At 37.4% G+C, this 14,644-nt stretch overlaps 1 protein-coding gene across 3 annotated transcripts in view; it reads left to right on the forward strand.

The window, feature by feature from the left end:
• Positions 1 to 14,644, forward strand: part of btbd11b (BTB (POZ) domain containing 11b) — a 69,831-nt gene that overhangs the window by 47,587 nt on the left and 7,600 nt on the right. For all 3 annotated transcript variants that reach the window (XM_081372462.1, XM_081372463.1, XM_081372464.1), the window contains 8 exons: positions 6,043 to 6,247; positions 7,163 to 7,315; positions 7,595 to 7,760; positions 9,362 to 9,451; positions 12,196 to 12,297; positions 13,890 to 13,983; positions 14,085 to 14,220; positions 14,319 to 14,539. In XM_081372462.1, coding sequence (XP_081228588.1) covers positions 6,043 to 6,247; positions 7,163 to 7,315; positions 7,595 to 7,760; positions 9,362 to 9,451; positions 12,196 to 12,297; positions 13,890 to 13,983; positions 14,085 to 14,220; positions 14,319 to 14,539 — 1,167 coding nt within the window. The remainder of the gene's footprint in view (positions 1 to 6,042; positions 6,248 to 7,162; positions 7,316 to 7,594; positions 7,761 to 9,361; positions 9,452 to 12,195; positions 12,298 to 13,889; positions 13,984 to 14,084; positions 14,221 to 14,318; positions 14,540 to 14,644) is intronic.

Genomic DNA, 14,644 nt, shown 5'->3' on the forward strand with positions numbered 1-14,644 from the left:
CATGTAATGGTTTGGTTGATCTAAATAAGACTAATTCTCTGCTCTCAGCATTTGAGTGTGCATACAAGAACTTTACTTTGGGCTATTGTAGTTACTTAGCCATTAACAGCTAATTGAGAAATGTACATTTCTGCATTGGTCTGACTGCACCGATTCTAAAAACAGCCCTAAAGGAGAATCAACTCTTATGCAGAATAAATAGCTGTTTAAATGTCTCACATTAGGCTCTGTCTGAATGAGACCTGCACCACAGTCAGGAGGGTTTTTTTTTTTAGGTTGGCCAGAAACCAATCAAAGACCTTTGTGGCTAAATTGCCATCAGTGAGTGTTTCCATGCCGTCCATAATATTTTTTCCCCCTTTTTCCTAAAAGTCCCTGTTTCCTCCCATAGCTCTGCTAATGCATCTATTCCCTCTTGCGCCATAAAACGCTCATTACATTTCATTGCTTCATTGCTCTGGAGCACCGCTGTTGCCCAATGACTGGTTCTTAATTGTTTATCTACACTTTTCTTACAGCATATACAGTAATTCTGCTAAGCAGCAAGTTTTCTGTTGCAGGAACTGCTGTAGATTTGATGGCTGCTGGAATATATGTTTGTTCGGCATGTCTGGAAAAGCCAACTGCATGGGTGATGAGACCCAGACCAAGTGGTATTTTTAACAGAGCAATAAAAGAAAACTATAGGTGAAACTGAAAAGTGTAAATATACAGTATTAACTTCATGTAATATATCTAAAAAAAATGCAAAACTCAAATGGTCCTACATTTTTTAAATATTATTAAAATATATATAAATAATTTAGTTTCATCACTTCACAGAACACAATCCCAAAACTTCTGTGGCTTATTTATATGATTTTGAGCAATTTGGAGCCGACTTTTCTTGTGCTTTTGGGTCAATAGTTGTGTACGTCTTGGAGTTCTGGCATGGAAACAGCATGCGTTTAGTACGCGCCTTACTGTTAGAGTTGTCAAAAAAAAAATAATAATATTGTGACGCTTTAAGTGCTATTGAGCGGAATCTTAAACACCTCTGATTGGCCATTGTGTTCACGCGCTCATCGGATATGTCTGTGATTGGCTACAATGATCAACGCACGGGAGTGTTTGAGAGAACACTGATGTGTTTGAAAGTGTTTTAATCAAGCGGCAACCTCCCTGTCTCTCTTTTGAAACCAACACGGAAGTGAATTAAACGGCAATTCATCAACTGGCCACTTGAGGCTGGATGCAGAAGTGAGTCAAATCTGTATCTCCCCCATGTTAAAATGCCCAACTTTACAGCAGAAAAAAACAAGTTTACAGCCTGGTGCAAAAAGTGGCTTTGGTCTATACAGCTAATTTTGCCCTTCATGACAACTGTGAAGGGGGTGAATTTTTTTATAACTCATCCGTTTAAATTATATTAAGCCTTAAATTTCTGCATAATTAAGGGTGTCCACTTTTGAGTGACAGGTGGATTCCCACTGCTGTGGTCATTAGTCATCATTAGCCGTTTGTCTGTTGTCTGTTGGCCGTCACGTTACCTCAGTTTATTGTCTGACTGTAAAAATAAATAAATTCGGGAGTGACACGCTACCAAGATGGCAACGGTCGGCCACGCCCACTTTAGGCTTCAAAAACGGTCTTCAGAAACCTACGGGTGACGTCACGGACACTACGTCCATATTTTTTTACAGTCTATGGTTTTAAAAAACATGAGCATTTGAAAGCACAAGCAGTCCGCTGATAGACGCCTGCTTTCAAACTCTCCCGTCTGTATCTGTGTAAGCGTTCAGTGAAGAGCGTCATTTATGTGTATGTACAACATGTTTTTGAAGCGCTGATCATTGTAGCCAATCACAGAGATATTTTTTTTAACATTTTTAAAATTTCAGTACCGACTTGGTACCGAAGTCAGTACTTTTTGACAACTCTACTTACTGTGCAAGTCTTGCTGCCTGTCTTTGCAAGTCTTGCTGCAGGTCTTTTGCAGTCACTCGAGGGTTTTTCTGAATCTGCCTTCTCAGAAATCTGGTTGCAGCCGTTGATAGCTTCCTTTTTCTGCCCCATCCAGGTAGTGCAACCACTGTTCCTTTAACTTTGAACTTAGAATCTATGCTTCCAACAGTCTCTAGAAACATTTGCCTTCGCTTTTGTATCCTGTTCCTTGTTTGTAAAGAGTGACGATATATTATCTTAACTTTTTGGACCATTCTTTTGACTTTATATTTCATATTTCTAACATGCAGTCAAAAGTGACACTCAACAAACCTAGCCAGTTCAGATATTTCATGTGTTGTAGCTCAAGCACACCTGGTGCAACTAATGAAGCCCTTGATTAGTTGTATCAGGTGTGCTTGAGCAGATTTGTGCTGTTGTGAGGGATTCTATTCAGGGGGTTGAATAGTTTTGAGACTGCAGAAGTCATTAAAAATTGCATTTACAGTTGAATTTGGGGAAACCACTTGAAACATTTGTTGTGTTGAGGTATTTCAATTACTTTTGTTAAATTTTTTCATAGTAGACAGCTGAAAGCTTGTAAATTTTTCCAATAAACCTTATGTGCAATGGTGGTTGAATCGTTTGATTACAACTGTGTGTATATATATATTCATTTCTCATTATTTTGGTATTTCCTTTTTTTATGTTATACTCATGACGTGCAATTTTCCAGACATTTTAAATAAAACAACTACAGCTAATCCAGTGAATCCCAGTTTGACGGATCAAAAAGACCAAAAAATCTGTTCTCTCACATAAAGCCAAGCAGAGCACCTTTCTCTCTCATGGCCTTTTCTTGGTAATTTATGTCTTGGCTCTGGGAGGACAGCCAATCGATTCTGCTCAGTTTTCACAGTAAAACACCATTCTGCATCCTCCATTCCCAACGTCTCATTCTCAGTCTGGTGATGAAGGGCACCTTCTCTGCTGTTACGCATGAGAGTATCATATTTAACCCAAGACACTCAAGCAAACAGAAAATGTTCTGCTGTGTTGGTTTCTTACATTGCCATGCTTACTAGCCTTCAGTACCTGTAGATGATTAGCCCTCTTGGTTGGGAGGTTTGCGGTCATGATTAATCGTCGAAGACCTTTTGCCGTTGCTGTGTTTGTTTAGCTGGTTAATCTTGAGCATATCTCTCAGTCAGTTCCTCTGCTGCCCCTCTGACTTGAGGAAATGTCACACGCTATCATGAATAAGAGATGAGTGTCGGTCACAGAAGTGCCCCAGGTGGCTTCCAGTCCCTCTCCTCCACTCGAAAGCCTCCTGCCACCACCTCTGACTGCTAACATTGTGTGTTTCTGTGCTGACAGGTGTATTCTTATACGCTTTATTGTTTTGTGTGTGTACTTTCGTGGCTCCTAATAATGTATTCTGCATAATCCTGTAATTACTGTGTATAATTACAGTGCATATCTTTACCCTCCGCTGTCATATAGTCCACATAGCTTCCTCTCAAACTCATCAGTATTCCCTCTTTATAATGCCACCATTCTTGCTTTGTTCTGTAATTATTTACTCACGCTCATGTTGTTCCAAATCCATGAAGTAAACTATTTTGTCTACTGTATATAAATGAAAGTCATTGGGATCCAATAAAATTTTGGATGCTTTCATTTAATGAAAAAAACAAGCAAACATCGAGACCTTTTTCAGAATGCCTTCTTTAATGTTCCACAGAAGAAAGAAAGTCATGCAGGTTTGGAACAACGTAAGGTTGACAGAATGATGAGAGAATGTTCATTTTTAGGTGAGCTATTTCTTTAAATCTGCTGCCTTGGCAAAGGAAATCAGAATTACAACAGTTAAACAAGCCGTTTATTCTCTAAATGAATGCTTATCTCGCACAGGCGGCCTTGTTAATTCATTTGGAGTTACAGAAATGGGAAATGTTCTTGAGAGAACAAGTGCGAGTGCTGCAGTTATTTAGCAATAGATGAGGCTGTTTCTTAGTCTGCCTTTCAGAGTCTGTTATTGACTGTACTGAACACACTGCTGTTCAGTTGAACGCTTTCAGAAGAATTAGGTCTCGTGGACTAAATGAGACCGTAGATGATCTGAAAGTTTCACATATGAAAGGAAATAGTCATTGGAGCGAGAGGGAGAGTGTTTAATGTTCTGTGTAATGAATGCTGAGCTTTGTGTGACCTTGTTTGAAAAGAGGTTTGCGACCTCTTTCTCATCCATCAGATAGTGTGCTCTTTACAAAAAATCTCATGCAAACATGCACACAGTTGTAGAATATCTTTGTATGTGGTTTACTAAGCTATACATGCAATATATATATATATATATATATATATATATATATATATATATATATATATATATATATATATATATATATATATATATATATATATATATATAGTGGAGTTTTACCTTTGCTATTTGAGCAGATAGGAACAATAAAATATATTTCATGTAATCTCTCTCATTCACCACTATAGAAGTTTACCCAACTATGATGACTTCCGCTTCTGAGAAACCCGGAAATGTGAAAAGGGTCAATAATTCAGCACCAAATTAGCAAATTTCAATGATTTCTGCAAGATAATGAGACACTAAAGACTGGAGTAATGACTCCTGCAAATTCAGCTTTGCCATCACAGGAATTAACTGCATGTGAAATACAGTATATTAAAATAGAAAACAATGCTTGGTGAGCAAAATACTCGTCTTTAAAAAATACTGCACTTGTATACTGTATATATACAGTAGTGGCCAAAAGTGTCCAGCCTAGGAAAATGTACATCTTTACTCTTTATTCAAATTATTCAATCGTGTTAAAGATTTTGTAAGCATATTGCATATTTGTGCTTGGAGTCAATTGTTTTATTTGTGATAATGCAATGGAAAATGCAAAATTGTGTGGGCATAATTTTTGGCTGGGCTCTCATACAAAGAAATTATAAACACTTGCAAAAACAAGAGAAAACCAACGAAAAATTAATAACTGATTATGGTGTATATGTATGTTTTTCCTGTGAGCTTTTTGTTTTTCTATTCATTGCTTTTGCATAGTAAAATAAAACCTTTACCCCCTTTTTGCCAAATAATTTCAAGCAATTTTGCCATGCATTAACAAACATTTGTGGAAAAAAAATGGGTCGTTCTGAAGAGCTTAGTGAATTAAAGCATGGCACTGTGATAGGATGCCACCTTTGCACTAAGTCAGTCCATGAAATTTCATCCCGGCTAGATATTCCATGGTCAACTGTAAGTGGTATTATTGTAAAGTGGAAGCATCAGGAACAGCAGCAACTCAGCCACAAGGAACAGAACGGGGTCACCAAGTGCTGAGGCACATGGTGTGTAAAAGTCGCCAACAGTCTGCTGATTCCATAGCTAAAGATTTCAAAACTTGCACTGGCATTAATATCAGCTCCAAAAACGGCGCGGCGGGAGCTTCATGGAATGGGTTTCCATGACCGAGCAGCGGCATGCAAGCCTCACATCACAAAGTACAATGTCAAGCGTCGGATGGAGTGGGGTAAAGCACGCCGCCACTGGACTCTAGAGAAGTGTTCTCTGGAGTGACGAATCACGCTTCTCTGTTTGGCAGTCTGATGGGCGAGTCTGGGTTTGGCAGATGCCAGGAGAACATTGCCTTGACTGCATTGTGCCAACTATAAAGTTTGGTGGATAAATGGTATGGGGCTGTTTTTCAGGGGTTGGACCCAACTCAATATCTATGTGTTTAGAATGCGATGTCATTAAAGAATATAGGCTATATTCAAATAGAATTTGTGAATTGAAATTTTATATAGTAAAGTAATTATATATATATGTAAATTAGTATTAGACTGATATATATGGTTCTGACGGGTATGGCAATGTTACATAACTGGTTTGGGTAATATTCATTTTGATGGACTGGCCAAGAATTTCATTACTGACAAACATGCTGCCGAGGACCTACAAACAGCTGACTAGCAGACAGTGATTGACGGAGTTGCTAATTTTTTTATGCTGTAACGTCAATGCGACGACAGTACTGTCCTTCACCATTTACATCATTCTCAGCAAACCAAAGGTCTCTTGTGCCCCGGCAGGTGATTTAGTGTCCAGAGCCATGCATCACCTCCAGCCTCTGAGCATAAAGAACCACAGCAACGGCACTCCGCTCCCTCAGAAGAGCAGCCTGATCCACTGGGAGCCCGAGGCTTTATATACGCTCTGCTACTTCATGCACTGCCCTCAGATGGAGTGGGAGAACCCCAACGTAGAGCCCTCCAAAGTCACCTTACAGACCGAGAGGTGAGGGGACTTCCATTGTGCCTACTGTAGGCGTTGCAAAGTGTCTGGGTATTTTTGTTAGGGTGGTTTCTGATTGATGCATTCGCTCATGGTACTTACCTTAAGCCAAGTAGTCGTTTATTCAACTTGACACTATAATATGATGAAATGCAGAGGAGTATAAATGTGAAATACAGTGCAACAGACTGCAAGGCAAAGGTAATGCAATGAAACATTGCCACGTTATGAATAAATGCAGAGTAGATTACACACTTCCTGTATCTGCTGGAAAATGATAAAGTCATTTTAAAAGATATTAAATAAGTGAACATTTTATTCATTTGGTAAATGTTTTACTTGTTTGGTATAGAAATTATCAGGATCCATTGTGTTGCTCAACTGCTTATAAGAAAATAAAACAAATAATTTTCATCTTCCAAGGTCATGAAAATGTCTTTTGTTAGTTGAGCTGCATAAATCAGCTGCTGTGATATTAAATCTAGCTTTTTTCTCTCTGAGAAATAGGTATTTAAAGACCAGTGTTGTTATCAATAATTAAAACTAAATGGTAAGAAACATGTTTTGTTAATTGAAACATAGCTGAAATAAAATAAAAGATAAATATTAAGTGAAAAACTAAAAACATTAGAAATGTTGCCTTGGTTAATGAAATCAGTTTCAGTTGAAGTAGGCTACTAAAATTAATAACTGAAATATAGTTTGAAATTGAAATAAAAATAGTTAAATTGAAAAAAATATATATATATATTTTTTTAAAAGTTCATAAAAGCACAAATAAAATCACTAAAAATGTAACTAAAATTAAAATGAAAGCTGGAAAAAGTACAAATAAAATTAATAATGCTATAAATAATGCTAAAATAACAAGTATGTATTTGTTAGAGAACAGTAATCTCATTTTGTCTCCCCCTGCAGGCCGTTTCTAGTACTGCCTCCTCTGATGGAGTGGATCAGAGTGGCTTTGGCACACACAGAGCACCGCCGCAGCTTTTCAGTGGATAGCGATGATGTTCGGCAGGCGGCCAGACTCCTGCTGCCCGGGGTGGATTGTGAACCCCGCCAGCTGAAGTAAGCGTGATGCCATTAAATTAACATCCAGCTACCAGATATTGCTACCCATCATGAGTGAAATGAAAACGGCTCATAAACAGTCTGTACAGGGAAAACAAGCTTAGTCAACCTCACACACGCCCTTCATTGCACCATAACTGCTGCTTTATTGCTATTAAGCCAAGTGTTGCAATGAAAGATTCACACTTACATGAATATTTAACTTGGAATGTGTGACTCAAGCTTTTTTGCTGAGGGTTAAGACATCAGAAAGATGTTTTTGTGTGTGTGCCACAGGACGGATGACTGTTTCTGCGTGTCACGTAAGCTGGACGCTGCCTCCACTGAGGCTAAGTTCCTGCAGGACTTGGGCTTCCGCATGCTCAACTGCGGCCGCACTGACCTTGTCAACCAGGCCATCAACTTACTTGGGCCCGGTGGGATCAACAGTATGAGTGAACAGGTTAGAATGAGTATCACGTGTTTTCAATCCAACACTAATGATAACAGACACGTTCATAAATACAAGTACAAAAATGGCATTAAGTTTATTTTAATCAGTATGGTAGGGTAGGTGTTGTTGACTTCTTGATAACCACATTATTATGATTCGTCCATGTGGGAACACCTTCCTATAATATTCAAAACTTGAATATATATTAAAAAAATTGTATTAATACTTTTATTCAGCAAGGACGTGATAAATTGATCAAAATACATTTGCATTGTTACAGCTTTTATATTTCATAAACTTTCTTCCCAACAAAGAATCCTGAAATAAATTGATCACAGTTTCCACAAAGATATTAAGCAGCACAATTGTTTTTAAAATGAATAATAATAAGAAATGTTCCTTGAGCACCAAATCAGCATATTAGAATAATTTCTGAAGGATCATGTGATGCTTAAGACTGAAATAATGAGGAATCATAGGAATAAAGTACAATTTACAAATATATTTAAAAATTACTTTAAATTGTAATAGTATTTCATTATATTTACTGTACTTTTGATCAAATAAATGTATCACCAATGTTAAGTGTGACAATAAAAGACAATGAAAATCAATACATATTTCCTCAATTAAATAATTGGCTTTTTGGCTAATTCTTAAAATTGTCTGGAAAATATTTTTTAATTTTATATCAACTTTTATTGAATTGATCTAAAATTAACTAACTTTTTTTTTTTTTTTACAAAACTATTTGCAGATTTGTTTTCTTTTAAAAACATTCTCTGTCGGTAGAATAAAATAATCACAATTCATTTAAATTTAATTAATGTAATTATAAATAATTATATATATATATATATATATATATATATATATATAATTATATATAATATTTATTTAATATCCTAGATTTACATGCATGTTGACCTTGACAGCCCTAAAAAAACCCACATTTTGCAAACTGTCTCCTGGGGGTTTGAAAAACTGTGGTAAGTGATTGTGTGTTGTAATGGTCTTTGCCTGGTCTTATAACCTAAAGTTTGCAGATTCAGACTCCTGAAGCGGTTTGTTCATGAGGCAAAATCACCAGTAAAAATGCAGGTGCAATTCCAGGTGCAAAAATGTAAATGGATAAAAGCAACTAAATGTAGATAAATGTGTAAGCCAGAAGGTTGCAGACTTTAAGAGCTTGCACACATTACTAGATTTTCCCTATATGGAGGCCCAGAAAGAAAAAGTGTTTTGACGGTTGACTAAATTAATCAGAGCCAGCTTTTAGGAAACATCCCAGTGCTCTTTCCATTACTGATTGCTTTGCTCCATTTTTGACCTCAGGGAGTGGAAACATTTGCCATTACATTTGTTTCTTAGCTAGTTCACTTGTTATCTGCTTTTCCAACTCTTGATTTGAGTGGCATTAAGCTTTTCCAGTAGATTAGTTATCAGGACAAGAAGACTCTTTTAGAGTTGGAATTTCGTCAATATAAAATAGAGCAATGTATTTGAATGAATCCTGCATAACAATATGGTCAAGTTGCATTCTGTCATAATACTCCACAATCAGAAGATACGTCTGGTGTATGCTCAGTGTGGTCTTCTGTGTTTTCCAGGGCATGACCCCTCTGATGTATGCGTGTGTCCGCGGTGACGAAGCCATGGTTCAGATGCTGCTAGATGCAGGAGCTGACATCAACAGTGAGGTTTGTGACTACATCTCTGCTGTGTTCTTATATACACATTATGTACACTCATCCTGCTCGTCGTGTAGTTTCATTTGTAGTGTTTGTGTTTTCTGTGTTGTGGCACAACAGGAGAAAACTCAGACTTCTTTGCATGCCCATCAGGGATTCGTCAGGGTACAGTTCTGCTTTTTGTTGGAAGTCACTGTCACTAGGTGTTGTTTTGCCATACACGGCCCTAGAATCTAGTACAGACAGATTTCTCAGTAATACACACACTGAGTATTTGTTTCTATTTACAGCAACGTCTCAGAGATGGGTTTTTTTTAGCAGAAGTCATAGTTTTAGTCACCTGTAGCAGAGACATAATATTGTTTGCAGCTGTGTCATAAAAATGTGAAGAGTTTATTGACGTTTGCTATGAATCGGGTGCTGTATTCCCTCTCGCAAAGCCTTACACCTTTAGAAACATCTCACAAGACTTTTGACTTGTTTGTATAGAAAATAAGGCAACATACTAATGTTATGAAGTTAACCTTCAATTTTTAAACTTAAGAATATATATATATACATAAATTGACTCACAATTTGAATGGAAGATTATCTGACCATCTGTACAAAGGGGATCATGATCATGAATCAATATCACAGTTTTGCTTAAAGGTTGTATCAGTGATTTCAGACCCAAAATGTTTTTTATCACATTCATCTAATCTTTCCTAATGATCCACTAGCTGCCCACCCCATAAGCATGCCGTCAAAAAAACGCGTCTCTGTAGGCAGCCTAGGCTCTGAGATCTGCACACAAAAACAATTGGGTTCACCAACCACTCAAAACCAAAACAAATAGTGTTCCAACCAATCACCGACAGGGGGAGGGTGTTGTGAGGTTTTGAGCCAGCTTCTTCTTCAGCTCCGACTTCGCGTGCAGCCGTGCACGAGCACAAAACCTCACAACACCCTCCCCCTGTCGGTGATTGGTTGGAACACTATTTGTTTTGGTTTTGAGTGGTTGGTGAACCCAATTGTTTTTGTGTGCAGATCTCAGAGCCTAGGCTGCCTACAGAGACGCGTTTTTTTGACGGCATGCTTATGGGGCGGGCAGCTAGCGGATCGTTAGGAAAGATTAGATTAATGTGATCTTTTTTTTTTTTGGCCCTGAAATCACTGATACAACCTTTAATGCTAGGGTAGGCAATTTCAGAGAGAATAGCAATAGCAAGCTAGCTTTGAAAGTATAGGATCCCACCCTCCCTGAGCGTCTCTGAAGCCACGCCTCCTTCAAAACACGTGAACACACTCAGCCAGAGCAAAGTCAGCAAAGCGTCACGAGAGATGCCGTTAAATTAACTCATGTCTCAAAGCACATAATTACAATAATAATGAACGTAAACAACTTACAGAGCTCTGACTTGTACCTCCTGACTGCTGCAGATTCATTTTGGCGTTGATTCGAACCGAATGCGATGATTGGACAAACATTTTTTTGGTCCTGAGACTTCCATAGAAGACCACTTCTATTATTGGTTGCTATCAGGATGTGAAGAGAGATTCAAACAGTATAACACTGTAACAGTAACAGTATTTATGAAAAACATTGCCTACCCCTAGCTTTAATTGATGAAAGATCTAAAATAGTGTACAATCGTAAATATTTCTTCTTCCTTAAACTTCTTAATTTTTTTTTTTAATTTGTCAAAATCCTAAAGCAAAGATCAATGTTAATTTTCTAGTTTTAATGAACACAATCCCAGTTTTTCAAAGTGGTTTCTGACATGTGGACTTCACTATATAGATACTGCCTTTCAAATGCTCACCAAGGCTGCATTTATTTTATTAAAAAAAACATAATATTGTGAAATAGTTTTAAGGCCCGTTCACACCAATAATGATAACTATAACAATAACTATATTAGCATCCGCGCCAATGAATGATAACATTCTATTTATTATAAGCACGCACTACAGTTTTGTCATTCATCAGCTGGAGAAACGTTCTGAAAGTAATTGCAATGATATCATTCCATCATTATCATTATAGTTATGGTGTGGACTCTGCTGTTCTTTAAATTTTTTTTTTTTTTTTTAACTATACCTTTATCATCCTTTGTGAGAATGGGCCTTTATAATTTAAAATATCTTATAAACTATTTTTTTTTATTCCTGTGATAGGAAGGCAGAATTTTCAACAGCAATTATTGATAATAATATTAATATTGACAATATTATTATTATTATTATTATTATCAATGTCTTCTATTATCATAAATCATTCTAATATGATGACATGGGGCTCAAGAAGCATTTCTTATTATTGTCAGTGTTAAAAAACAGTTGCTGCTTAATATTTCTATGGAAACCATGATAATTTTTTCCAGGATTCTTTGATGAATAGAAAGTTCTAAAGAAAAGCATTCATTTGAAATAGAAACCTTTTGTAACATTATAACTGTAACGTCTTTACTGTCACTTTTGATCAATATAATGCATCCATGCTGAATAAAAGTATTAATTTCTTTAAAAAAACAAAATCTTGCTGAACCCAAACTTTTGAATGATAGTGTATATACAGTATATGTGTGTATATGCTGTATATGAATATGCTGTGCAGGCAGCTCCTATAAAGTGGCAAAAAGGTCAAAGCTCCTCTCCTATCTCCATATTTTCAGCTGAGCGCAGCGTCTCTGCGCTTTTCCCAGGACAGGTTTTTAAAGGTCTCCATCTCTCTCATTTGTGCCCTGCTCTGTCCCCTGTACCTCCCGTAGGTGCCAAACACAGTGCAAAAGTACCCCTCAGTCTTCCCAGAGACCCGGCAGGCTACGCCTCTCACCTTCGCCATACTTCACCAGCACATCCCCGTGGTGCAGGTAGTGACCTCTCTCTCCCACCCGTCCTTTCGGCAGATTTTTGAGCCAAACAACTGAGTCAGGATAAAAGTCCTGTAGCGTATGCTTCAGTTTTCTCCTGAAAACCTTGTCTGCATGAATTGGAGTGCTTGGTGCTCTCTCATTTTATGATTAAGTCATACAACCATTATGATTCATTATGTGTTTGCTTATTTCACTGTCATTGTCTCTTGGCTGAGCTAATGCTTCTTATTAAAGGGATAGTTCACCCAAAAATGAACTTTTACTCACTCTTATGCCGTTACAAACCCATAAGACTTTCATTCATCTTCAAAACACAAAATCTATTTACCCATAACACTGATGATTCAAGTCTTCCGAAGAGAAACGATCACTTTATGATGAACAGATTTAATTTAGGTTTTTATACATATGTATAAAATGCACTAAAGTGTGTAAGTTAACAGATCAACATTTACAGTGCAATGCATAAGTTAATACACCCATGCTAAAGTTGACTAAAAAGAGGAATAAAAAATCATATTTTGGAAATTGAACTTAATGCCTTAATTTAAAAAATTTGGAAAAATCCAACCTTTTAGGACACCAATTTTCTTTGTGAATGAATAATGTATCGTAAATAAATAAATGTTCTTCCTTAAAATACATGGTGCATAAGTTTGGACACCCCTATGTTAAATTCCCATAGAGGCAGGCAGATTTTTATTTTTAAGTATTTTTTTATTATTTTTTTAGGATACTATGCATCCTGATAAAGTTCCCTTGGCCTTTGGAATTAAAATAGCCCCACATCATCACATAGCCTTCACCATACCTAGAGATTGGCATGGTTTTATTTCAGTTAGCCTAAAAGCTGGTTTGATTTGCATTGAGAGATGATCTTATGGAAAGTACCTCATGCCAATCTCTAGGTATGGTGAAGGCTATGTGATGATGTGGGGCTATTTTAATTCCAAAGGCCAAGGGAACTTTATCAGGATGCATAGTATCCTAAAAATTAATAAAAAAAAAATACTTGAAAATAAAAATCTGCCTGCCTCTATGGGAATTTAACATAGGGGTGTACACACTTATGCACCCTGTATTTTAAGGAAGAACATTTATTTATTTACGATACATTATTCATTCACAAAGAAAATTGGTGTCCTAAAAGGTTGGATTTTTTCCTAATTTTTTAAATTAAGGCATTAAGTTCAATTTCCAAAATATTTTATTCCTCTTTTTAGTCAACTTTAGCATGGGTGTCTAAACTTATGCATTGCACTGTATATGTGTATGAAAACCTAAATTAAACCAGTTTATTTTATAAAGCGATCGTGTCTCTACAGAAGACTAGGATTAAAGTGTTCAATTCATATGGATTTCTTTAATGATCTCTTTATGAACACTTTGTACCGCTAAGATTTGGGTGAATAGACTTTCAACAGAGGGACAGAAATTCTGTCATTAAAATATCTTAATTTGTGTTCTGAAGGTTTGGAACGAAATGAGTAATTGATGACAGAATTTCCTTTTTTTGAGTGAACTAACCCTTTAATCTCAGCGGAAAGTTGATAAACTAGTTAAAACCTCTCTCTTTCCTTTTATCTCAGCTCCTGCTGGACGCTGGAGCTAACGTGGAGGGCTCTCTGCAGGACGGGATGGAGAACTACACCGAGACGCCTTTGCAGTTAGCTTCCGCTGCAGGTAAGAAAGCTCACACTGCAGACTGCGGACAACAGCGCCACTTCCTTCTCCAATTACTGAATTAGGCCACAAGAGAAGACTCAGCAGTTTGTTTGCTGTAGGAAACTTTGAGCTGGTCAGTCTGCTTTTGGAGAGAGGAGCAGACCCCATGGTCGGGACCATGTACCGCAACGGCATCTCCACCGCACCACAAGGGGACATGAACTCCTACAGCCTGGCTGCTGCGCATGGACACAGGTAACACGCACACACACACCAGTCAAATACACACACACGCACACAGTCTCGTAATTTATTAATAAAACCTGCAAAATCGTATCATCCTCGTGCTGCAGGAACGTGTTCTGCAAGCTTCTGTCGCAGTCGGAAAAGGGGAAGGCGGATGTTCTCTCTCTGCAGGAGATCTTGGCTGAGGGATCAGAGATGGAAGAGAGGAATTCCCTCAAGATTGAAGCATCCCGCACAGGGAAAGCCAAACTCAAAGCTCTAAGAGAGGCGATGTATCACAGCTCTGAACATGGTTATGTCGACATCACATTGGACATCAGAAGTCTAGGTCAGTGCTCTTATAGTATCTACAGTAATAAAATAATGGTATTACAATCTTAAGTTAGAATTTACACAGTGCTAATGCTTACAGTACAAGTAGCTTAAGGTTATG

The sequence above is a fragment of the Scardinius erythrophthalmus genome, assembly GCF_964197995.2.
Source record: "Scardinius erythrophthalmus genome assembly, chromosome: 8".
NCBI classification, from domain to species: domain Eukaryota; kingdom Metazoa; phylum Chordata; class Actinopteri; order Cypriniformes; family Leuciscidae; genus Scardinius; species Scardinius erythrophthalmus.